At 40.9% G+C, this 25,269-nt stretch overlaps 1 protein-coding gene across 13 annotated transcripts in view; it reads right to left on the reverse strand.

Annotated features, from left to right (window-relative positions):
• The window catches only part of unm_hu7910 (un-named hu7910), a 265,791-nt gene that overhangs the window by 155,285 nt on the left and 85,237 nt on the right, over nucleotides 1-25,269 (reverse strand). For 9 of the 13 annotated variants that reach the window (XM_038809455.1, XM_038809459.1, XM_038809461.1 and 6 more), the window contains 3 exons: nucleotides 15,753-15,845; nucleotides 13,225-13,293; nucleotides 11,158-11,262 (listed from right to left, as the gene is read on the reverse strand). In XM_038809455.1, coding sequence (XP_038665383.1) covers nucleotides 11,158-11,262; nucleotides 13,225-13,293; nucleotides 15,753-15,845 — 267 coding nt within the window. The remainder of the gene's footprint in view (nucleotides 1-11,157; nucleotides 11,263-13,224; nucleotides 13,294-15,752; nucleotides 15,846-25,269) is intronic. The other 4 variants (XM_038809464.1, XM_038809462.1, XM_038809466.1 and 1 more) reach the window with 2 other exon arrangements.

Below are 25,269 nucleotides of genomic sequence, written 5' to 3' on the forward strand. Positions count from 1 at the left end.
TAAAAATAAAACGGGAATGCTGCAAACTTGATATAAAATTTTCTTAATGGCAGAAAACAAAGGGTAAATTTTGAAGGGTGTTTTTGTAACTGCAAAGCTGTTTCCATTGGGGTTCCAAAGGACTCAATACCAGGTTTTTGTGGTATATCTTAAAATGATTTGGACATAAATGCAGGTGTATGATCAAGAAGTTTGCAGACAACACAAAATGTGGCCACATGGTTGATAGTCAGCATAGCTGTAGACTTCTTGAAGATATCAATGGATTAGTCAGGTAGGCAAAAAAGTGGCAATGGAATTCAACCTGGGAATTTGTTTTTTTTAAATAAATTTAGAATAGCCAATTCCTTGTTTTCCATAATTAAGGGACAATTTAGCATGGCCAATCCACCTACCCTGCACATATTTTTGGGTTGTGGGGATGAGATCCACACAGACACGGGGAGAATGTACAAACTCCACACGGACAGTGACACGGGGCCAGGATCAGAACCTGGGTTCTTGGCACCATGAGGTAGCAGTGCTAACCATTGCACCACCATTTCAACATGGAGAATTGAGAAGTGATGTATTTAGAGAGGTCAAACAAGGCAAAGGAATACACAATAAATAGGAGAATACAGAGAGGTGCAGAGGAAGTTAGGGTCCTTGGAGTGAACATCCACAGATTCCGGGAGGTAGCAGGACAGGTCAAAAAGGTGATTTACAAGGCACATGGAATATTTTCCTTTATCAACTGAGGTATAGAATATAAGAACATAAGAACTAGGAGCAGGAGTAGGCAATATGACCCCTCGAGCCTGCTCCGCCATTCAATGAGATCATGGCTGATCTTTTGTGAACTCAGCTCCACTTTCCGGCCTGAACACCATAACCCTTAATCCCTTTATTCTTCAAAAAACTATCTTGATCTTAAAAACATTTAATGAAGGAGCCTCAACTGCTTCATTGGGCAAGGAATTCCATAGATTCACAACCCTTTAGGTGAAGATGTTCCTCTTAAACTCAGCCCTAAATCTACTTCCCCTTATTTTGAGGCTATGCCCCCTAGTTCTGCTTTCACCCGCCAGTGGAAACAACCTGCCCGCATCTATCCTATCTATTCCCTTCACAATTTTATATGTTTCTATAAGATCAGAGCAGAGAAGTTATGCAGGAACTCTATAAATCATTAGTTAAGCCACAACTTAAGTACTGTGTGCTGTTATGATCACCTCATTACACAAAGGATGTAGTTGCATTGGTGAGGGTACAGAGAGGATTTACGAGGATTTTGCGAGCACTTGAAAACTGTCGCTATGAGGAAAGTTTGGATAGGTTGGAGTTGTACTTCTTGGAACAGAGGAGGCTATGGGGAAATTTGATTGAGATGTACTAAATTTTGAAGGGTCCAGGTAGTGTGGATGGGAAGGGCCTGTTTACCTTGGCAGAGAGGTCAGTGACTAAGGGGCATAGATTTAAAATGATTGCTGGAAAGATTAGAGGAGGTGAGGGAAGATTTAAGTTTCTAAGGTCTGGAATTCACTCCCTGAATGGGTGGTTGAGGCAGAAACCCTCAACTCATTTGAAGGCCGTCTGGAAATACACTTAAAGTGTGTTAATTTTCACAGTCAAGGATCAAATGTTGGAAAGTGGGATTAGGCTGAGTGGTTTATTTTTCAGCTGATGCAGACACGATAGGCCAAGTGGCCTATTTCTGTGCCCTAAACTTTATACGATTCTAAACATGAACACAACCTAATAGAGCAGAGTGTTACATTTAAACAAACTTTCATTTAAAAGTACCTTGCACGACCTCAGGGCATCCTGAAGTTTTTACAGATAATAATAGACTTTTGAAGTGGACTGGTATAACATAGGAAATGCAGCAGCCAATTTGAGCATAGCAAGCTCCCACAAATTTCTTTAATCCCTTCTCTGTAACCCTCCAGATTAGCAAATTTTCCTCCCAAATGCCTCAATTGAATTTGCCTCAACCACATTCAGGCAGTATATTTCAGATCCTAACCATTCACTGCTTGAAAAAGTTCCCCCTCAGGTTACCACTGCCTCTTTTGCCAAATCCTAGATCCTTCCACCAAGGGGGACAATTTTTTATTATCTAGTCTGCGCAGACCAGTCACTATTTTGAATACCTCTGACAAACCTCCTTTCAACCTTCTCTTATCCAAGGAAAGAAGTCCCAACCTCTCCAATCCACCTACTTAACTAAAGTTCCTCATTCCCAGAACTATTCCAGTGAACCTTTTTTGCACTTTCGTTGATGTCTTCGCATATTTCCCCAATAGCTGGCATCCAGAACTGCATGCAATACACCAGTTGAGGCTGAACCAGTATTCTACCCAAGTTTTAAGAAAACTCCCTTGATTTTGTATGCCCTTGCTTTTGTATGCCCTACTAATTCAGGCTATGACACTATACCTTTCAGTAACTGTTCTCTCAATTGTCCTGCCACCTACAATGTCTTATGCACAAATACTCCCAGTTCTCTCCACTACTGCACTCCCTTTAAACATCAATCAAACAACAATCTTTATTGTCACAAGTAGGCTTACATTAACACTGCAACGAAGTTAGTGAAAATCCCCTAGTCACCGCATTCCGGCGCCTGTTTGGCTCCAGAGGAAGAATTCAGAATGTCCAAATGACCTAAACAGCACATCTTTTGGGACTTGTGGGAGGAAACGGGAGCACCCGGTGGAAACCCACACAGACACGGGGAGAACGTGCAGACTCCGCACAAACAGTGACCCATGCCGGGAATCGAAGCCTGGGGCCCTGGCACTGTGAAGCCATAGTGCTAACCACTATGCCACCTTTAGAATTCTATATTGTCCAGAATAGAATTTTGTATCATCTCTCTGGGTTTTTAGTACCAAAATTAATTACTTCACACTTCCCTGGATTAAATTTCATCTGCTACTTGACTACCTATTCCACCAACCTATGGGGTGGGATTCTCCGCTATCCGGCAGGGCGGGCTGTACCGGCGCTGAGGAGTGGCGTGACCACTCTGGCGTTGGGCCGCCCAGAAGGTGCAGAATCCTCTGCACCTTCAGGGGCCAGACCGGCGCCGAAGGGCTTAATGCCACGCCAACCGCCGGCGAAGGGCCTCCGCCGGCCGGCGCGAGTTGGCACATGCGTGGCAGCGCCAGCCTGTACTGGCGTCATCCTAGCGCATGCGCAGGGGGGTTCTTCTCCGCGACGGCCATGGCGGGCCGTTACAGCGGCCGACATGGAGGGAAAGAGTGCCCCCACGGCACAGGCCTGGCAACCTTTTATTCCAGTTTCTGACAGATCTATTTTTACCCCAATTAAGTTGGCTTTCCCCTAGAGACCACCTCGGGGCCATAAAGATGGAGGGAAAGTACAAGATTTCAGAGGACATGCTGGGACTAGCTGCTGTCACCCATAGCCATGAACCAGGTCAGAGTGTGATATTAAAGGAATACAGGTAGATGATTGCCTCGCAGGTATCTTACCTAACTATGGAATTGCAAGCGGGGACATTTCTTGAAATGATAATGCAAGAACCAACAAAGTTAGATAAATTAAAATTTTTAATAGTAATAAGTTAACAAAAGCATAATAAAGATGGCAGGGACACAAGCTCAAGGTGAGGAGCGAGAGGTTCAGAGGGTTTTGAGGAAAAACCTTTACCCAGAGGGTGGTGGTGGCGGATGAACGCATTGCCTGGGAGGGTAGTAGAAGCAGGTTGCCTCACATCCTTTAAAAAGTACCTGGATGAGCACTTGGCATGTCGTAACATTCGGGACTATGGGCTAAATGCTGGAAAATGGGATCAGGATCGGCAGATCAGGTGCCTTTCATGCAGCCATGTAGACTCAATGGGCTGAAGGGCCTTTCCTGCATTGCATTTTTCTGTGATTCTGATATGCTGCGGCTGCAATATGTGGGAGTTTATGGATCTGCCTTCAATCTGTCTTCAGCTCGAGGAAATTTGGATCAGAATCATTGAGTTGGAGGCCAAATTAAAGTCACTGCAATGTACCGGAGTAGGAAAAATACCTGGACACTTTGTCTCAGAAGGCAGTCACTTAGGCTAAGATTGTTTGCTTTGGTCAAAGATCAGGCTCAGGAGGGTGTGACTACAAGGCAGGTAGGTAAGGGGACCTAGAATGTAGGAGGACCTCAATCTTTGCAATTGTCCAACAGGATTGAGTTTCTTGCAGCTTGTCAGGATGAGAGAGGAGGAATAACAATGGACTGTGGTACGTAAAACCATTTACACCCGGGTGAGTAAAGAAGAACGTAGGGGGTAACAGGAGGCAGTACAGTTAGAACAATAGACACAGTTCTCTGCGGCCAACTGCAGAAGTCCAAACAGCTGTGTTGTGTAACCAGCGTTAGGGTTCAGGACATTTGATCTCAACTGGAGAGGAATTTACGGGTGGGAGGGGAGGATCCAGTTGTCGTGGTCCACAAAGGTACCAATGACTGGATAGGACTAGGAAAGAGGTTCTGCTTAGAAAATATGAGCAGAAACTCAAAAGAGTTATAATATCTGGATTATTGCCTGAGCTGCGAGCAAATTGGTGTAGGGCAAATAAGACTAGGGAGTTGAATGCGTGGCTCAAAAGATTGGTGTGAGCGAAATAGGTTTTGATTCATGGGACACTTGTACCAGTACTGGGGAAAGTGGGAACTGTACCATTGGAACGCTCTTCACCTGAACCCTGCTGGGATTACTGTTCTGACAAGTTGTATAACTAAGGCAGTAGAGAGGGCTTTAAACAAAGAGTGGGGGTGAGGTATAATGTGGTAAATTAAAGGAAGAGGACAATGAGGGAAAGGTAGCAATAAGGGTAATGATATATCAGAGTATGGCAGGAAGGGACAGAGGGTACAAACTTGAGTTAACAGCAGATAACGGTAGAGTTCACAAAAATAGCAAAAAGACAGAACTAAAAGGCTGTCTATATGAAAACTGATATTATTCATAACGAAACAGATGGAATTGTCAGCTCAAATAAAAACATAATGTATGACCTGATTGTGGTGAATGTGATTCACACTATATATAGTTGCCAATATCACTCCATGTATATATGTTCGTTATCTACCCATTGTAAGTGCAGTTGCACTATCCGACCACCAGGGGGAGTCACTCTGGGAGTACGTGAGTTTGTACTGGGCTCCTCCCTTGGCTCTGCCCAGGACTCCTCCCCCTGAGAACGATGTATAAAGATCAGTGCCTTAGAGCCAGCCTGCCAGTTCACCTGAAGTTCAACGACGAATAGGCTGGCTCTATTGTAAGTGTATTAAAGCCTCTGTTCAGATCCAACTACACGTGTTCGCTGAATTGATGGTTCCATCACTGATAACCATTAGAGCGACGTGGCTGCAAGGTGGCTAATGCTGGGAACCGAATATTCAACGCTACTTGACATTTCTGAAAGGCAGGACACTGGGAAAGGATGGTAAGGTGGGGGAGCGCTGTTAGTTAAGGATGACCTTAGTTCTAAAGATCAAAGTCCAGAATCAGTATTGGTGGGGATAGGAAATAGCAAACGTAATAAGTCATTTAGGGGTCAGGTTTACAGTCCTCCTAACAGCAGCAAAATTATAGGAGTATACAAAAAAGGAAGAAAAGGGTCTTTTATGAAAAGCACGGCAATAAACATGGGTGATTTTAATCTACATATACTTTGGATAAATCAGATCAACAACGAGTTCATCAGAGGGTTTTCAGGACAATTTCCTTCAGCAGCATGTTCTACAACCAACCAACCTGAGCAGGTAGTCTAGGCTTTGTAATAGGCAATAAGGCATGATTAATTAATGACCTCAAAGTAAATGAAACTTGATAGTCATCATAACGATTGAATTGATTATTCAATTTGAGAAAGAGCTGAGTGGGTCTACGACTAGTGTTCTAAACTTAAATAAAGGCAATTACAAGGGCATGAAGATGAAGCTGGCTAAAGTGAATTGGTAAAATAGGCTAAGAAGAAGTTCAGTCAAATAGCAGTAGCATACAGTTAAAGGGGTATTTCATAACATTCAGCCAAGATACATTCTAGTGAAAGATACTGAGATAAATGCACCGCGCGGCTCATTATGGAAATCAAAGATAATTGAAAGAAAAAGCAAGTGGTAGGTCAGAAAATTGGACAGACTTTAAAATTGGAAGATAGGAGTATAATGTAGGAAAACGTGAACATGTCCACTTTCACAGGAAGAATAGAAAAGCAGTATAAGGTCTCTGTGCCCTGGTACACAAATTACTGGAAAGGTAATGTTTTTTGCATGTGAAGGGAATCCCTGTGAAAATGGGATAGAACATTGTTGAGACCATATCAGGATTAGTATACAGTTTTGGCCTCCTTATGTGAGAAAATATATGACAGAGAAGGTTCACTAGATTGATTCTGGAATGAAGGGATTATTTTAACACAAAAGGTTGGGCCTGACTCCATTGGAGTTTAGAAGAATGAGAGGTGATCTTATTAAAACATACAATTCTGAAGTGAATTGACAAAGTGAATACTAAGAAGATGTTTCCTGCTACAGGAGACACTAAAATTACAGACACAGTTTAAAAATAAGGAATTTCCATTTAAGATGGATACGAGGAGAAATCTTCTCTCAGAAGGTCGTTGGGTCTGTGGGATTCTCCTCCCCAGAGAGCAGTAGTCAGGGTAATTTAATATTTTAAGACATTTAAGATAGATTCTTGATTAACAAAAGGAGTTAAAATGTACAAGGATGATCAGAAATGTGGAGTTGAGGCCACAATAAATTAACCATGATCTTATTTGTGTGTTTTACAAGATATTTAAAGACTTGCTAATAGATCCGCTAAGTGACATGTATAGTCGCTCATTTGATGCAGGTCTGTTGCACAGACCCTCCAAAGAGGTTAATATTTCCTTAATTCTAAAGATAGGCAAGAATCCTGAAGAGTGCGCATCCTATAGGCCTATTTTGCTCCTGATTGTAGATTTGAAGTTATTCCCTAAAGTGTTAGCGCAGCATCTAGGGGGAGCTCTCCCATTATCATCAAGGTCAATTAAAACTGCGTTTATAAGAGACACAATTCATGCAGCAATGTTAGGAGACTATCGAACGTTATTCGGGTCTTTCACAAATGAGCGTTGGATGGGTTAGTGATCTCCTTCGATGCAGAGAACGCTTTTGACTGGATAGTGGATTTATTTATTTTATACGCTGCAATAGTTTGGGTTGGGAGGAGTGTATGTTAAGTGGAAACCCCTTTGGTGGCATTACTTACGGATGATATAGTTCTGAGAACTTTGGCTCCAGTGACGACTAGACAGGGGTACCAGTTATTCCTGTTGTAGTTTGCAATAGCCATAGAGTCCCTGGCAGAGGAAATTAGACAGGGCCCTTGTTTATGGTTTACATAGTGGAGGGAAGCAACATATATGTGGACCACGTATTGCTATGTGTCCACGCAGACATTTCTGTTCCCACTATTATTGACATGGCGGATAGATTTAGCCTTTTCTTGGCTTTAAAATCTTACAAAGTTTAAGGGCATGTCATTGGGTGGGCTCAGATGGAGATCTCTACTCTTTCCTACTTTTCCATTAAAGTGGTCCCTTCAAGGTTTACTTATCTGGGTATAGTGGTTACCCCTTCCTTCAACCATTTGCATGGGGCAAATTTCCCCCTATTAATTGCACCCAATAGAAGGGAATTGCTCTGTTGATCATTCTTATCAATTTTGTGTTGGGCAGGAGAACACCGATTAAGATGAATGTGTTGATTGAATTATTGTACCCTTTACAGATGCTGCCAATCTTGCTTTCTGCTAAGGTCCTAAAGGATGTTTAGTTCCTTCATACGGAAGAAAAACCTAGTTTAAAAGTAGCCGGGGGTGGGGGGTGGTGGAGGAAAAAGACAAGAGAGGAGGAGAAGACTGAGGAGAGAAGGGATTGGGTCATAGAGACAAAAACCTCCATTTGCCTCAACAATGAAGTCAGCCAGGTTGTATTTTCCTTATGTATTCTATTGTTTTATAGGGATTTCAAGGCTGGGTCTGCCAACTGTGAGAATTGTATAATTATCAATACTCTTAAGTGTAGAGGATAGTCAGTAAGTCAGCTAGAAGAGAGGTCTAAATTAACTTCCCTTCTCCCTCCCATTCAGGGTAACTGATTTCCCACAAAGTCATGGATTAGATATCTGGAGAGATAGGGGCATTTGTAGACTTGGAGACATGTTCAGTGGTGCTTCCTCATCATCGTCTGAGCTGCTAGGTCAACAATTTGATATCCCAAGACATTCCCTTTTTAAACTTAGACCTTTATTCCTCTTTAATAAGATAAGTATGCATCGTGACACTTCAGTCTCCCCGTTGGAAATAATCCTGATTTGTGCAGAAGCAAAGCAGTTAATTTGCAAGTTTTATGACTGTTCTAGAGCCTGTGTGAGTGAAACACTGCAGTCCTGGGAAAAAACCTTGCAGTCAATAATGATGAGGAGACCTGGGATAATATATGAGAACATGCCAATAAACTTTCAGTCTATAAGCAGGTGACAGTAGCGCAGTAGTTAGCACTGCTGCCACACAACGCCGATGACCCATGTTCGATCCCAGCCCCTCGTCACTGTCCATGTGGAGGTTGCACATTCTCCCCGTGCCTGCGTGGGTCTCGCCCTACAACCCAAAAATGTGCAGGGTAAGTGGATTGGCAACAATAAATTGCCCCTTAGTTGGAAAAAAATAATTAAATACTCTAAATTTATTATTTTTAACTTTTTGTCTATAATAGAATGAAGGAAACTCTGTTCAAAATATTACATCATCTGCACATTACACCAAGCTTGAGCCACAAATTTGATCCTGCTGTATCCTCGATTTGCCTAAAGTGTCAGATACTAGAGAGGGGCTATATGCATGGTGTGTGATCCTGTCTCAAAATTCAATTCCACTGATCTGATACACTTAAGAGCTTTAGAAGATATTCGGTATGGCCTTGGAATTTGAACCTTTATTCCTAATTCTGGGGTTCCCAAATAGGAGAATCATTGATGTTAATAAAAAAGGCAGCATGATATCCTAACCTCTGCAGCATGAATGAACATCCTTTGTTTCTGGATTAGTGATAAGTATCCTTCAATTCAAAACTGGCATAAAATTATGAAATGTATCCCTATGGAATTCCGAACTTGAATACTTTGTTCTAAATTGGATGCATTCCGAAAAGTATGGGACCTCTATCTCAAATTTATAGGTTCCGTTGTTCCTACAAGGTTTCCCATATTTTATATAGCAGTTTTGAATTTGCTGTACATGAAGGTGTACATCATATTACCATATTTACATGGCCTTATCCTCTTCTTCTCTATTCTCTAGCTTCCCCTTTTAAAAAAATTCTATGATTGGAGGCACTAAGTTTAAGAATCAACTGTGTTGGCATTCTCCTGTCTTTTTCTGTACTCATGTATGCAGAAGCATTTATATGGTATTGTATCGGTTTTGAGGGTTTGTGCGATATTTGTAAAAATGGAAAAACTTTAATAAATAATTTTAAAAACACAATCTTATCAAATCGTCGCGCAGACTCAAGGGGCCAAATGGCCTACTCCGGCTCCTAATTCATATGTCCGCATGCAATTATTCATACTCTGGGTTCTTCCATGTCTTTTCCATAGCCTAAACCTTATGATACTGTGATCACTGTTGTTAAAAGTTCTCCCCCGACACGTAATCAGCCTCCACCCCTTCACATTAGTATGATCCCAGTCTGTATTTGGAGAAGTCATACATTATAAATTATTGTCCTGCTCTGCAATTTGCTTGCAAATTTGTTCCTCTTAATTTTCTCACTGGCTGATGACCTATAGACTACACCAAGCATGTGATTGTACTTTTTTGTTCCTTAGCTCTGATCAAATGGGTTCAACTTGACCCCTCTGGAACATCTTTACTCTGTCCAATATTGCAAACTTCTACCCCATCTCCTTTCCTGCCACCTTAGAATCCCTATAGTGCAAAAGGAGGCCATTTGGCCCATTGAGTCTGACCGACCTTCTTGAAGAGCAGCCTAACCTCAGCCGACTCCCCAGAGTATCCCTGTAACCCCACCTAACCTATGGGTCAATTTTAACATGGCCAATCCACCAATACACATCTTTTGACTATGGGAGAAAACCAGAGCACTCAGAGGAAACTCACGCAGACACGAGGAGAATGTGCAAACTTCACACAATCGCCCAAGGTCGGAATTGAACCCGGATCCCTGGTGCTGCAAGGCAGCAGTGCTAACCACTGTGCCACCGTACCCCCACCATGTATTCAGGAACATTTAATACCCAGGTAATCATATATGAGCTTCTGTAGTGAGCACTGGTAAGCTAGTTACCACCAGTAGGCATCACAGCTGAGGCTAATCCAGGAATGTTTAGCTACTATCACATGCACTTTCCAGCATTCACCTCTGGATGACAAGAGGGAACCCTGACTAATTTTCTCACATAAATCCACGGGCGTTGTTTTTATTTCTGCCTTTGCTGACAGATAATGCAAATAGGAGCAAAGAAATCCACTTGCGATCTTGCTGGTCTGCACCACTTGGGAGGTTCCGCTTCAAGTCACTCACCATCCTCACTTGGAAATATATCACCGTTCTTTCACTGTTGTTGCGTCAATGTCCTTGAATTCACTCCTTAACAGCACTGTGGGTGTACCTAGGGATGGGCAATAAATGCTGACCTAGCCAGCAAAGTCCATAACCTGTAAATTAATTTTAAAAATTCATTGTATTTTTAAAAAATTAATTTAGAGTGCCCAATTCTTTTTTTTCCCAATTAAGAGGCAATTTAACGTGGCCAATTCACCTAGACTGCACATCTTTGGGTTGTGGGGGGTGAAACCCACACAAACACGGGGAGAATGTGCAAACTGTACACTGATGTGACCCAGGGCCAGGATTGAACCTGGGTCCTCAGCGCCGTGAAGCAGCAGTGCTAACCACTACACCACGGTGCCGCCCTTAAAATCATTGTATAAACCTGCTGGATTTTAATGGATCTCTCCTCTTTGAAAATAATGGCTCACTTCTTAAAGGTGTCACAGATGTGGATACATCATTGTTGAAATATACTAACCAATGAGAATTTTGTACCTATTTCACCGGTGTAAAAAATAAGTTTGTGAAAGCTCACCTGCTTCACCATCTTCTGAATCTTCACCCCTGGCATCAAATTCATTTGGCTGTTCCTCCATTGGTTCATCTTCCCTTGGTTCATCTTCCCTTTTAATTACCTCTTCTACATAATTATGAAAAAAAACACTGTGCTTCTAAACTTTGTATAAATGGCAAATTCAAAGTTTGTATCTACCTAATTCTGAAGACCGAAGACTCTAATTATTTAGTACTTTCAAATTAAGGTGCTTATAAAAGAATAAAAGTGTGCCTAAAAAATAAGAGTTAAACACAAAGGGCGGGATTCTCAGTTTCTGAGACTAAGTGTTGATGTAGATACAGGATTCATGGACTTTCACGACACAAAACTGGTGCCAAACCTGGATCAATTGAGCAACCTTGGAGGGGCTAAACATAGGCACCACGTGGAACACAATCGATTCCAATGAAAAACGGTGCAGGATTCACCGGGTCCGTGATTGACACACTAGAGGCTGACAAGCTACATCAGCATATACACACTTCATGCCTCACACACACCATCCCAGCCAACAAGATGGCACTGGTTGTGCTGGAGCACGCCCATACAGCTGATGGGTCGGCTGGGGCCAGTAGACACCGAGGGAGATGGCCTTGGGGGGGGGGGGGGGGAAAGAGAGAGAGAGACCTATATGGCCTGTAGCCCTCAGTTCACAGTGCGCAGTCAGCAGCATGCTCAGCTCCATGGCTGCCTTGCCAGCTGCGGCAAATGTGTTCTGTGCTCATCCAACCCGACACCACAGACTACCCCTCTGGCAGATGCCCCCCCGGCCAGCAGCACCACTGTCAGCAATCTATGGTGGTGTTGGACATTTTCTGTACCCTCTCTCTCTCTCTACCTCCCTCAGCAGCCACGACACCGGTGTCATGATTTTTAAAAGCTGAAGTGAACCATGCCGTCGGGAAACCAGCCCATCGGAGGCAGAGCATCGCGGAAACCCTGGAGAATACCGGGTCAGGACTGCTAATGACATGCAAATGGTGTTTACTGTACGTGTGTTCTGGACCACATTGATACCGCTGTCGAGGTGACGGAGAATTACGATTTGGTGTTAAATCGGCGCCTGTGGCGATTTTGGGGTCGGAGCCTATACTCCGCCCAATCGAGTTTTGTGATTTTGGCGTCAGCCAACAGAGAATCCCGCCCAAATTCTTTCATACCCTATATATGATGCACATGTAAATATTTAATATTTGGATGAATTTTTCATAATTCCCACACAAAAAAGCCCAAGAGTTTTTAAAAAATAATTTCATTTTGTCGGGTGTTTTGTACTCATTCCAAACTACAAGTGAAAACCAAACCTCTGCCGACATCATTCCCAATTCATGCCAAATCCTATTAACCCATCACACACATGCTTCCTGATCAACACCGAAACATACAAGACAGGCAATTTCAAAATCCCTCCATGTTCTTGCTCCTCCCCACCTCTGCAACCTCCTCCAGGCTTACAACTCACCTGGATTTTTACACAACTTCAATTCTGGCCTACTGCACTTCCCAGATTTTCATTGCTTCACCTCAAGCAGCTTTTACTGCCAAGACTTGATATTCTGGGATGCCCTCCCAAAACCCCCCTCTCCTCAAAATCTACCTATTCAACAAGCTTTTGGTCACCTGTCCTAAAATCTCATGTGAAAGTGCCACATTTTTGTTTGAAAATGCTCCTGTGAAGCTGGTATAGTTTTATATTTTGTGATAAAAGTGAGAAATATATGCAAATTGTTCTAGATTAGAAAACCCCACTACTTTTGTGTTCTCATTCTTCTGATCAGCACCACCATACGAAGCTAAAACAGGGAATATAAGCACCTTTTCACATCTAATTTAAATAGTGTAACCTTTCATGGGGTCCTTTTCAAGAGGCAAAGTAAACTTGTGAATTCTTCACTGATTATGCAACTTTAGTAGAAGCAACTACTAAATTCCTATTGATTCCTAAAGGCTCAATAGGGTTTACATATTATTGACTTTATTCCTTAAATCTGTGTTAATATTGTTCAAGTTCCGAAATAATACTATGCTCCGAGTAAAAAAACCTACCTGGAATGGGTTTAACAGACTTTGGAGTCATACTTGCGGGTGTCGATTGCATTTCTTCTTTGTCAGCCTCTATAATAATGTATTTGTTCAAACAACTTCAATTTAAATAGTACTGTATTTAATAGCTAGTAATGAGACACAATGTTGCATTATTTATTTTATGCTCCTCAAACTTTTGATAATTCACTGCCTGGTACTTACTGAGCCACAATTTCCACATCTGCATCGAGATAGCTGATGCTAGGTTGGATTATTTTATAAAAAGATGAGTTACAATTGGTAATCAGTTTAGGGAGATGAATGGCACTCTTGAATTGTTCTCATAGTTGCAACCTACTAGAGGTATTCATTCAACTTATACTGGTTACAAACTGTACGCCAGTCAATAATGTTGAATGCTGAAGAATGATTGGGTTAGCAAGAGGCAAAGAATATAGATTTATTGAAGTGACAGAAACGGCTAAAATGTTTTTATTTGTGCAAGTACATTTGGAATAAATATGATAGCTAGATGTATATTCAATTACTGAGAATTCAAATATTACAAAAATATGGTGGTGAACAGAACATCGGCTAATTTGGAGTCAAAAGAACATGAAGTGTTGAAGAAGTGGCATAGCATCATTAGTAAAAATACGTCTAAGAGAAAGACAGGGGAAACTGAAGAAGCAATATTGGTAGAGCTAGTTATAGATGGGTAGAAACTAGTGATACGAGCAACAATGCAATTATTGACTTGTAATATTCCAGGTAGACAGCTATTGCTCATGGTACACAATTGAAGGTTGTGATGATGGTGGTGGGGGGGGGGGGGGGGGAATGAAATTTAATAATGTAAGTTGAAAGCAGAAATTATTCACCCGATAATACCCCAAATAATCTAAATGTAATGGAAAAATATTTCTAAAAATATTTTTAAAATCCTGAGTATTCAGAACAACTTCTTTAATATCAACAGCCCAATTTCAATAAGATTCAAAGAAAAATGGTGCAATGGCAGAATTCTTGAACATAATTTTTCACATCAGTCTTGAAAATGCCGACTAATTAATTTTAGCTCTGAATTTAAAAGCATGTGTGAAGAAACATCAGTAAAGCTTCTATTAGGAGCATGTCCATAGCATTATATGCGAAGCAATCATTCCCTTTTCACCAAAAAAAAACAGTTAAGAGTGGTACAATAGTCAAAATTACAACTATTGAATGGTTTTCTACACTTTGAATGTAAAAACAGCTGTGGCAATTCAATTTTATTACAGTAGTCATAGTATTTTTATATTAAAGCTACATGTGCATGAATCATAGCTATACCAATGGAGGTCTTTAAAGTTATGAAAGGTTTCGATGGAATTGATCCAGGGAGAATGTTTTCTCTTGTGGGGAAGAGCCTAACTACAAGTCATCAATACAAGATGGTCACCAAAAAATCCAATCAGAAATTCAGGAGAAACTTCTTTAACCAGAATGTGGAACGCAGTGGTAAGTGAATAGTATAGATGCATTTAAGTGGAAACTGGGCAAGCATAAAGAGGGAAAAGGGAATAAGGCGGTTCTGATGGTAGATATAGATGATAAAACATCGGCGCTGAGGACCTAGAATCCAACCCTGGGTCACTGTCCAGGTAGAGTTTGCACATTCTCCCCATGTCTGTGTGGGTTTCACCCCCACAACCAAATAAGATGTGCAGAGTAGGTGAATTGGCTACACTAAATTGCCCCTTAATTGGAAAAAAAAGAATTGGATACTCTAAATTAAAAATAAATAGATGATAAAACATGGAAGATGGTTCAAGTGGAGTTTAAGCACCACCATGGATAGATTGGGGCAAATGGCCTGTTTCTGTACTACACCAGTCATTTGTTAGCTCATGAAACAGCAAGTTTATTTCTCTTAAAAAAAAAAACACTTGTAGTGCAGCACCTCCCAGAACAAAAAAGGTATACTAGATGTTCAATCTGAATGCTCATAACTGTTAGGAAGACACCATTAACCCTTAGAGGTAACCAGCTCTGTAAAGATGGGAAGAGAAAATCAGGACCTAACAAACATGTAGGACTGGATTCTCCATCAGTGGGATCTTCCGTTTCGCTGGCAGCGCAATCACGCCCACGGATTTCCCGACGGCGTGAGAGTGCCCACAATGGGAAACCCCAATGACCGGCTACCAGGAAGGAGAATCCAGTTCCTGGCAGGGGCGCGCCGCACCAAAAACAGGTGCAGCGGGACGGAGAATCCCACCCGTAGTGTTTAAAGGTTTGTACTTGTATATTTTAATTCATTCTTCCCCCAGCAATGTTGTAATGCGGTTCATTGTTTATTTTATACCGCAGTCTGGTAACTTATTAAAAGTTAAATCATTTTAAAAGCTTTGGTTTTGTAATTTCAGAATGCAGGGATTATTTACCCAGCATTCTACCCCCTGTACTTCCATTTTAAAAATGATGCCAAACGGCTTTACTCTTATTTTTACAATAATTTTTGAGTATCCAATCATGTGAGACTTTCATGTAGTGAAATATCAAATTACCTGTCTCTACGAATGTATGCACCGATGGCTGAATTGGTTCTTCTTTCTTCCCAAAATGTTCAGCAGGAACTGGTCCTCCTCCATCTTTCAATCCTGTTTTCAAATGCCGAAGAATTTCATAAAACAACAGAAGTTGCATCAAATCCAGCTCAGCCGAGATCAGCTGGGCTTCTTAAAATTGGAATATACCGAAGACCTTTTTTAAGCGTATAAATTGTGCTATGATACCTCACCAATTATATTTAGAAGTGGATACGCATTTTACAGTCATTCGTTGAAGCAAGACATCAGCAGTGCTTCACATTTTTACAGTATGATTTTGTCACTGGTTTCTCAAAACGAGTTGGAAAGAAAATGAGAACAATTTCTTAAAGCTTTTATTTCAGACCAAAGAAGTAGGATGCAAGGAAGAGAGAGACACAATCGCATATACAGATCAAAATTTTGCATGACTGACATTGCTGGCAAATTTGAATAATTCTGGTTGCATAATTCAAAGATATGCATACTTCATTCAGCTGGTAAAATAAATAATGACCAAATATGTATAGGTAATGCATTGCAAAACTACTTACTGGAGGGCATCACTATTCAACACTGCTAAGAAAATCTACTCCCATTGCCAAGCAGCACAATCTTACATAACCTTAACTGCAATCAACTTGGAGATACCAATTACTCCACCTAAAAGTAAAGCCAGTGTCGTGCTCTCTTGGACATAACAGGGTGTCAATACTGTGACCTTCGCGACCCATACCGGCCGACATTCGCAACCCAGCATTTTCTCTTACCTTTAATGCGAGAGGTGAGCCTGGGCTTATATTCTATAGTCTAGAGTAGCGAAGAATGAGAAATTACCTTATTGTAACAGGAATATTCTCTGGACTCTACAGAGCAGATACAGAATGTACATTTACCTCAGATGGGTGTTTTACAGCTTTGGGATATAGTCTGCAAATTACAATGCAACTATTTTAGACATTGATGAGGAGGAATTGCTTAACACAAAAGTTTTGTGAATCTTTTTAATCTCTAAAATTCACTATCAAAGAGAGTTCTGCAGGCTCAACCATTGAGCATATTCCAGGCAGATGCAGGAATACTGAATGAATTGAATTTTAAAAAAAAATCTTCTCCTGGGTCAGCACGCTCACATCAGGAGAAGGCAGTGTTCTTTCTGGGCTCTGGGCATGCGCAGCTCGCACGCATTTTTAAAGCCGCTGGTCGCTGTCATTTTTAAAGCCGCTCGTAGCCGGCATTTTTAAAAGCCGGTTGCTGTGGCTGTAGCGCCTGAATTCCCATGATCGGGAACGCCGCGATGGATGGCTCCACGACCCTCCCGCCACTCGCCCTTGGCCCACCCACGGGTCTCGACCGCCCACTTTGAAAATGCCCGAGTTAGGTCACATTTGGAATATTGCATGCAGTTCTGGTTGCCACACTACCAGAAGGACATGGATGCTTTGGAGAGAGTGCAAAGAAGGTTTACCAAGATGTTGACTGGAGGGTGATGGCTATGAGGAGAGGTTGAATAAACTTGGATTGTTTTTGTTGGAAAGACGGGCGGGGAGAAGAAAGAGAGACCTGATTGAGCTCCCCAAAATTCTGAGAGGTATAGATAAGGCGAATAGTCAGAAGCTTCCCCCCCCCCCACAGAGTGGAAGACTCAATTACAAGGGGGCACAGGTTCAAGGTGAGCAGGACAAAGCTTAGGGGAGATGAGCGGGGGAAGTTTCTCATGCAGAGGGTGGGTGCCTGGAATGCATTGCCAATGGAGGGGGCGAAGGCCGGCACAGTAGCAACATTTAAAATGTATCTTGATAGATACATGAACGATCGGGGAATGGAGGGATACAGATCATTTGGGTAATAAGTAGTAGGTCTAAATAAGGAATCTGGATCGGCATGGGCTTAGTGGGCTGAAGAGCCTGTTCCTATTCTGTAATGTAATGTTCTTTGTACTTTTATCAGTTCCCTTGAAAATTAAAATGTATCACAAAACCAAATTAAATGTTAAAAAGTTTCATTCCAAACTGTCGCTCTTAAATAAATCAATGATTCAGACAAAATAACTGAAAAAAAATTACTTCATAATTTTGTTGATACATTTCTGCTGACCTTTCGTTGGTTCAGCCAACAGTTGTTTTGGTCGAAGGGTTTGTAGAGTACTGGTGTTCAAATATATTTGATAAGCAACAACCAGTAAGCCATTTCTTACTCTGGCAAAATGCTTGTAAATTTATTACACCAACAAAATTATTAATGCAATAAACAAAAATAAAAATCTCCATCTGAACAAAATTGGTTTCTATTGCAGTCATTGAGGGTGACTGTTTCAAAAAATTGTGACGATTACATTTACTTCAAAATTCTCAGCATGAACAACCTAATATAGGCCAAGAAAACAGTGTTTTGACAATAGTTAGAAGCAGCTAAAAATTGACAATAAAAATGGATAGGTGTGCTGCAGCAAAAATAATTCAATAGATGAATATGATGCATGCAGCTTAACTGCTTCATGTAAAAACTGATCTACATTGTAGCTGTTGCTCAAGTATATTAGAGTGCAAATCAGCAATCTTAAATTGTTACGTCCTAGCATACTGAGCGTGCAGTCTAACCCTCAAATCATTACTAAAAATGATAAGGACAGTTGCAAATTGGAAAACGCACGCTAATACTCAAGTTAATTGCTTCAGTTGAGAGGTATTGATCTGAACATCTTCACAAACTTTGAAGCTCAGATTTCACATTTTGCAAAAGTTGCCAATTAAGAACACCAAGGCATTTCTAATTCAGAACATGCTATTCTTTCAACAAGTTCATAATGTTATCCTATTTGTTCCAAATATTGTTTCCAGTAGTAAGTGCTCAGCTAAGAATAAAAGCAAAATGACAGCCAATTAAATTTCCAAATATTAAAAATTGGTAGCTGGCAGCACTTTTTGATTTGTAACTTTTAAATTTCAGGATTAGTACTTTTGCTGAACACTTGCTGATGTCAGGTGTTCCACTTCTTCAATTGAGATTTGTTGCCAACACGTGAAACATGCACCGGGGGAGGGGGAGCACCTGATTGGAGGCACAATATATCAGATCTTGTAGCAGTAAGGCCCCACTGCTACAAAATGACTAACTAGAAGCATGATGGGAAATTTGGCTAGCTTTGAAATTACTTATTTAGAGAAGCTAGCAAAGTGCAAAAACAGGAAACGCTTGACTGCACAAGTCGATACCTTAACCATATATTCCATCAAGGCGTATTTGGAACCAGACAGGTCACAAAACCTTAACCACAGACCTCATCAAAGCTCAGGTCGGCTTAAGGAGGACCAGACATCTGCAAACCTCACATATGGCGTGTAGCAGAACACCAAGGACATGACCTCTTCCACAGAATACGCATATAGAGCAGTATAAATATTTGAGCTCCAAGGTCATTTCTCCAGCGGCAACCTAGGACTAACCTTGCAGATTTAAAGCCCTAAGTGGAAAAATTCAGAACAAAAAAGACTGACCAGTTCTAATGGATGTCCCAAGCGGAGTCTTAGCACAATTGTGATTATTTGTAAAGAAGAATTGCATGCATAGCGCTTTTTATTGAAGTTTGTCATAAAAATGTGGAATCATAAATTACAGTGTAGAGCGTTTGTTTGATAACGAGAACTGTTAGACCTCTTGGTACAGCGACCAGGAGGTTCAAAACCCTCCTGTGGCACCCTGTACAGATATATCAAAATATTTAGAATAAAAATGGAACAGTGGTCAAGTTCACAACACCAAAGTTTTAATGGGTTCTCCAGCTGTGAGCTGATCAAAGGCTTGAAGGGTGGGTAGAGAATGGAAATTTTTTGCTCCCAACGTCAAACTGGGACACGAGGGATAGGTTAAAGAAAGCTGGCAGATGTAATTCCTGGTGTAATTAATCACTAGTAGCAGGAGCAAGGTCATGCCACATAGGACAGTTGTGGAGTGAACAGGCCCAAAACTGAACCGCAGCAGATTGAGCTGGGGGTCAGTAAGGCAAATACATTAAGAAAATCCTTGGTAACAGGGAAGTGGAGTTCTGGAAGGAAATCAGTCTTCATCGTATTAAATGGCAAAGTAGACTCAATGTGTTAAATGGTTTAACCCTGCACCTAGTTCTTGTGGTCTTCAACTTCTCCAAAAATGGGCGAGAAGAAAACGGAAGGTGGATATGGGTGCATTGACAGAAAGAAGGGGCGTGATTCTCCAACCCGGTGCCGGGTCGGAGTAGTATCCGGGGGGGGAAGAGAGAATCGATCCCCGCCGCTGGTTTCCCCATTCTCCGGCGCCATTTTTCAGGCGCACGCAGGATCGCTGCCACACCGGTCGGGAGCACTTGACAACGTCCCCCACCCTCCGGTAATTCTCTGGGCCCCGACGGGCAGAGTGGCTGACGAGTTTGGCCAAGTCCCGTCGGTGTGGATTACTCACCTCCCACACAGCGGGACCTGGAAGATCAGTATGCGGATGCTGTCCTGGAGGGGTGGGGATCGACCCGGGGGGGGGGGCCTTACTGTGGCCTGGCCCGCGATCGGGGCCTTCTGATCGGCGGGCCGGTTGGTTCCATGGGGGCTTACTTTACTACGCGCCGGGCCCCTGTAGGGCTCCGCCATATTGCCCGGGGGCCGGCGCGGAGAAGGAAACCCCCGCACATGCGCGCAATCACGCCACCCGTTCCGCGCATGCACGAACCTGCGCAGGCCGTTCCGCGCTGGCTGGGGCTGTGGGGACCACTCCGGCGGCAACCTAGCCCCCGAGAAAGGGGAGAATTCCTCATTTTCGGGGGCCGTTACACCAGTGTCGTTGGCTTTCATGCAGGCGTGGGGACATAGCCCCATTATTAGGGAATCCCGCTGCAAGGTTTCTCCTTATAAGTTTGAGACCATGTATCATCAGTCGTGCCATTTCAGAAGGTTGACAAAATGCAAGATTTTAAAATCTTTTGCATAGTGAACAATTTTAATAGAGATAAGTGCATGTTTATATAGAAGACTCATAATAGTATATATAAACTACTGCTCCACGCAGAATTACATGTCTATGGCATTGCTCACGGTTAAGTCAACACTGTTTTAGAAAGACAAAAACACTATTTATAGGGTAGGAGAGGGATCATTCTTTAGAATAGAAATTCATGAACAATCTTACTTTACAAAAAATATTCAGATATTGCAGTGATTGAATAAAGTTTCACATTCTAGCTTTCATTTCTAAATTCTAAAGCTTTCATTCATAAATTCTAAAGGATTCATTTTAGTGATTTACAGCATTAATTTATTTCTCAATTGCACTGCAGTAAATTCGCCCAAACAAGCTCATTCCAATCTTGTGTTTAAATGAGAGCAGAATGATTCGATGATTGTTTAAAGCCAGAGTTGGGAGAAACACATTACGGTCAAGTATAGGAGCATAATCTATGCTGCACCATCTAACCAAAGGCTGAGAGTATTACAAATCTTCAATGGGCCTATCTAATTCCACCACATTTTTATCAAGAAAACAACCTCTGTTCAGGTTGGCATAAACCTTGCCTGAGGACATCCAATATAAATCCTGGTTTTACCACTTCCATACAAGAAAACTCTTGAAACCCCATATGAGCCGATCTTCAAAGCTGCCTGTAACTCAATTTGAAACTTTTAAGCAAGTTTACTTTTGGCCTAAATCAACATCTCTGGCAAACAACCTGGATTTTATTTATATCCAGGGCTTATCCAATAATCTTCAACTGGACTGCATCTCTTGGGGAGGGGGCAAGAAAGAGAAAGGCAACTCTCATTGTTGACAAAGCCAATTTTATCAAATTAGCCCCATCTAAAAAATATAACTTGCAATGCAATGGAAAGCCAAGCGATTATTTTTCTCCAAGGAAGAGGTTAAAATGCTAGCTTAATATTATGCAGAGAGAGAGAGAGAGAGAGAAAGAAATATTTTTCTGGCATTCCCTTAAACTGTACAGGAGTTATCATAGTTATACATATCGACAATTTCATTCAACTTCACAACTAATAAAAGTTTTTTTTTAAAACAATAAAAGTTTCTTTTACAGCATTGGTGTAAGAACAAAAATATTTTTGCTAGTACCAATCCAAACAGCCTATAATTATTTGCCTATCATTCAATACAGGTTCAGTATTTGAAGTTTAAATGGAAGAACACGAGAAGCAACAAATCTTTACTGAAGTACAAACTGGATATTTTCAAAAAGTTCTCAATAACTTTGAACAGACAGGTGACAGATGGCAAGATAAATTGTGTTTCATATCTGATGTTTTCATAAGAATTATAAAGATACATTGTAAACAGTGGGGAAGTTCATGAAATATGAATCTCAGCCATGTTTTAATAATAAGAATTCAATTTCAATGCACCACTTAAAAACAAGGTCTAATTTCTGTAGATAATGGGAAAGTTCGGTGTAGTATTTTTCAGATTCACCATTTTCATTAGTTACATGAGGACTGCTACCAAAATTCAGAAAACCAAGTTCAGTTTAGCCAAAAATATATTTTCCCGATCAGTTTAAAGTTGCTCAAGTTCAAGCACTAAAGCACTACTAGGTGCAATTAAATCACTTTATACCAGCAAGGCATGGTAAAACAGTTGAGGGGCTCTACTGAATTGTTGTCACTATGAAGGTCAACAGAGGCAGTAGCTCGAACAATCTGTCTCACATTGTGATGATAACTTCATTTCTTATTCCCCTTTTCCTTCTCCTTACTGATAGTTTTAACCTTGAGATTCTTTGTGGTTTCCTTCTTATCTTTCACAGGCACATTTTTTGCACCTTTGAGCTTTTCAAAAAGCTTTTTAACCTTCTCTTTCAAAGACTCAGGTTTTTCCTTTGCTTTGGCTTTCTCAACCTTGTCTTTTTTCTCCTTCTCAGACCCCTTTTTCTTCACTTCAGCTTTGTTCACAGGCTTTTTCACTTTTAACACTTTGCGCTCTGCCTTTTCTTTCTTTGTTTTCTTAGACTCCTCTTCCTCAGCAACTCTTAGAGGTTTGGGTCTCTTAGGTTCCTTCCTTGTTGCAGCTTTCTCTTTTGCCTTTTTAAGCTCTTGTAATGCTTCTTTCACTTATTATTTTAAAGAAAATCAAAATGCAAGTGAAAAGCTGTTCTTTTGGAAGGAATATTTCCACAAAAAAAAAAGTTGAGAGTCATGGAGTCTACTCCATATATTATTGGATGGAGGGGGTGGGGTGTAAATCAGAAACACAAGAATTTCTGACAACATTCCAAAAGTATTTTCAATTTGTAGATCATACTACAACAAATATATTATGAAATATTCTGTAAATACTGCATTATGCGAGGAGTAGTTCTGATTTGATATCAATGCCAGGAACTATTTTTAAATCAATATATTAATTTGTCTGGCAAGTTATAGTCAAATCAAATGCAGCAATAAACATTTTGGATTTGAAAATATATGCTAATCCCAATCATTAAGATTTCAACAAAGCTTAATGATGCACCTGGAGGTTTTCAGTCACCTTGACAATGTTAATATTAAACAGTAAAATTGTGGATATTGTCCTTTTAAAGTTGAGCAGTGCCTGGAAAGAATATTTTGAGCAGCTTAGCCCAAGGATAAATATGGTGAGAACAGCTTAGAGGTGGCAAATTTAAAACTGATTTTTGTTGGCCTTTGTTCACATCTTGCAGAAATAAACCTGCTAGAATTGTTTTAATATGAAAGGCTTATTCTTCACCCTCCATCCCAACTGGACATTCCTAAACTTGTAATTTCATAGCTCTAACACATGCTGATGCTATCAACACACACTCGTGCAGTTACTATCCCTGCAGAGACATACATAATAACACCATTGAGTACACAAATTGAGCAAATATTCATGGCTGTTTTGATTAGGAACAAACAGCAAGCCTGCGGGATAAACAGGTGCACAATAGGAAGCATCGCCATTAAAGCATCTTGGGTTAAGTCAGCTTCTCATTTTACTGTATTATAATAAACTAAATAAGCAGAGTGACAGACTGCCCAACTTAAAAGATTATCAATCTGACATTCTTCTAAATTCAAGAACTTGTTTCTGGGTTCCTGTAAAAGGCAAGTAGAAAACAAACCTGTGTCATGATTTTGGTAAAGATGCAATAATCAGAAACAAACACGATACAAGCAAAGTAGTGCATTATCAAGTTTGTTAACAGGCATCTCCACTGCCCTTCAGTTTAGTACAGACGAACACTGCGCACTGTTAGAGATGTCTTTTAGCTAAAGGGTTAATCAGCCATGTCTGCTCTCTTCGATGAAGATAAAATATCCCATGGAATCATTCAAAGATGATGTCGGGGAGTTTCTCCCAGCATCCATTACAGAAATTCTCTCTCAACCAACATCACTAAACCAATCATCACCATTTACAAATCATTTGCTCGTGCAACATGGCTGCAACATTTGCCACTGTTACAATAAAGTACTGTACTTGAATGTACATCCTGAAATCATGTTAGAAGTTACACAAATGTATGTTTCCTCTGGCCATATAGTAACTGAAACCAGTTGCAGCAACCATTAACCTTGCCTCAGGCGGAGTTTCCCAATGTCTCAAATTTAAAATGACCAATTTTTACATCCCCTATAGCTCCACCCAACCTTCTCAAAAGGCATAACCTTCCTCTGAACCGCAATGCGTCTCCCAACTTTACACACTAGGTCCCACATTTTGTAATACCCTCCGTCTTCCATCAAGACACTTAAAATCCATTTTATAACCAGTTTAAAATCTCTCTTTGGCATCCATCAAAATTAAATATCGAGTGTTACATTGTTACTCTTGGGGTCGATTAAATATTGGGAATACTGTGGGTTATCTAATTAAATTAATCACTCAGCACAATGATACTAGAATTGTGACCGTTTATCAACAAGTACACCATCAGCATACAATGCTCTTAAAAATAAAAGCTGTATTATTTAAAGTCATGCGCTTATTATGACCTTGGTTTCATCTTACTACTTCGTATAATCTTCAATCCTCATTCTTGCCACTTTTCTTTGTCCTGACACAGATTTTCCCTTTATTACCAGTCCTAATCTCCCCCTTAAAGCATGTTTACATCACCACTCCAGAATTAACTTGTGTCTTGTTGAAGATGTTCCATATCCAACTTGCAATGTTTAGCACTCATTGCCGATGACACTTTATCTGGAAGCCTGTTGTTGAAGTAAACAAGCTGCATTGGGCCAGATCAGTTTTCCATTTGCTGATATTGCTTACACTTAAATTAAAAAAAAATGAAAAGTAGCACTCGTTATGAAGGCCCATTCTCACACAATGCAAACTTGCCTGAGCCTGTATCACATCTGCAAATGTATTCCAATAGCACATGAAACTTCACCATTGAATTAATGTATAACACAAGAGCAGTAATTCAGTCCATTGCGCTGTGCCAGTTCTCTTAGATGAAGATAAAAGACAATTTATAACTAATCCTACTGCCTGTTTTCTCTCCAATAGTCTTCCC

Source organism: Scyliorhinus canicula, chromosome 10 (assembly GCF_902713615.1).
Source record: "Scyliorhinus canicula chromosome 10, sScyCan1.1, whole genome shotgun sequence".
Taxonomy (NCBI): domain Eukaryota; kingdom Metazoa; phylum Chordata; class Chondrichthyes; order Carcharhiniformes; family Scyliorhinidae; genus Scyliorhinus; species Scyliorhinus canicula.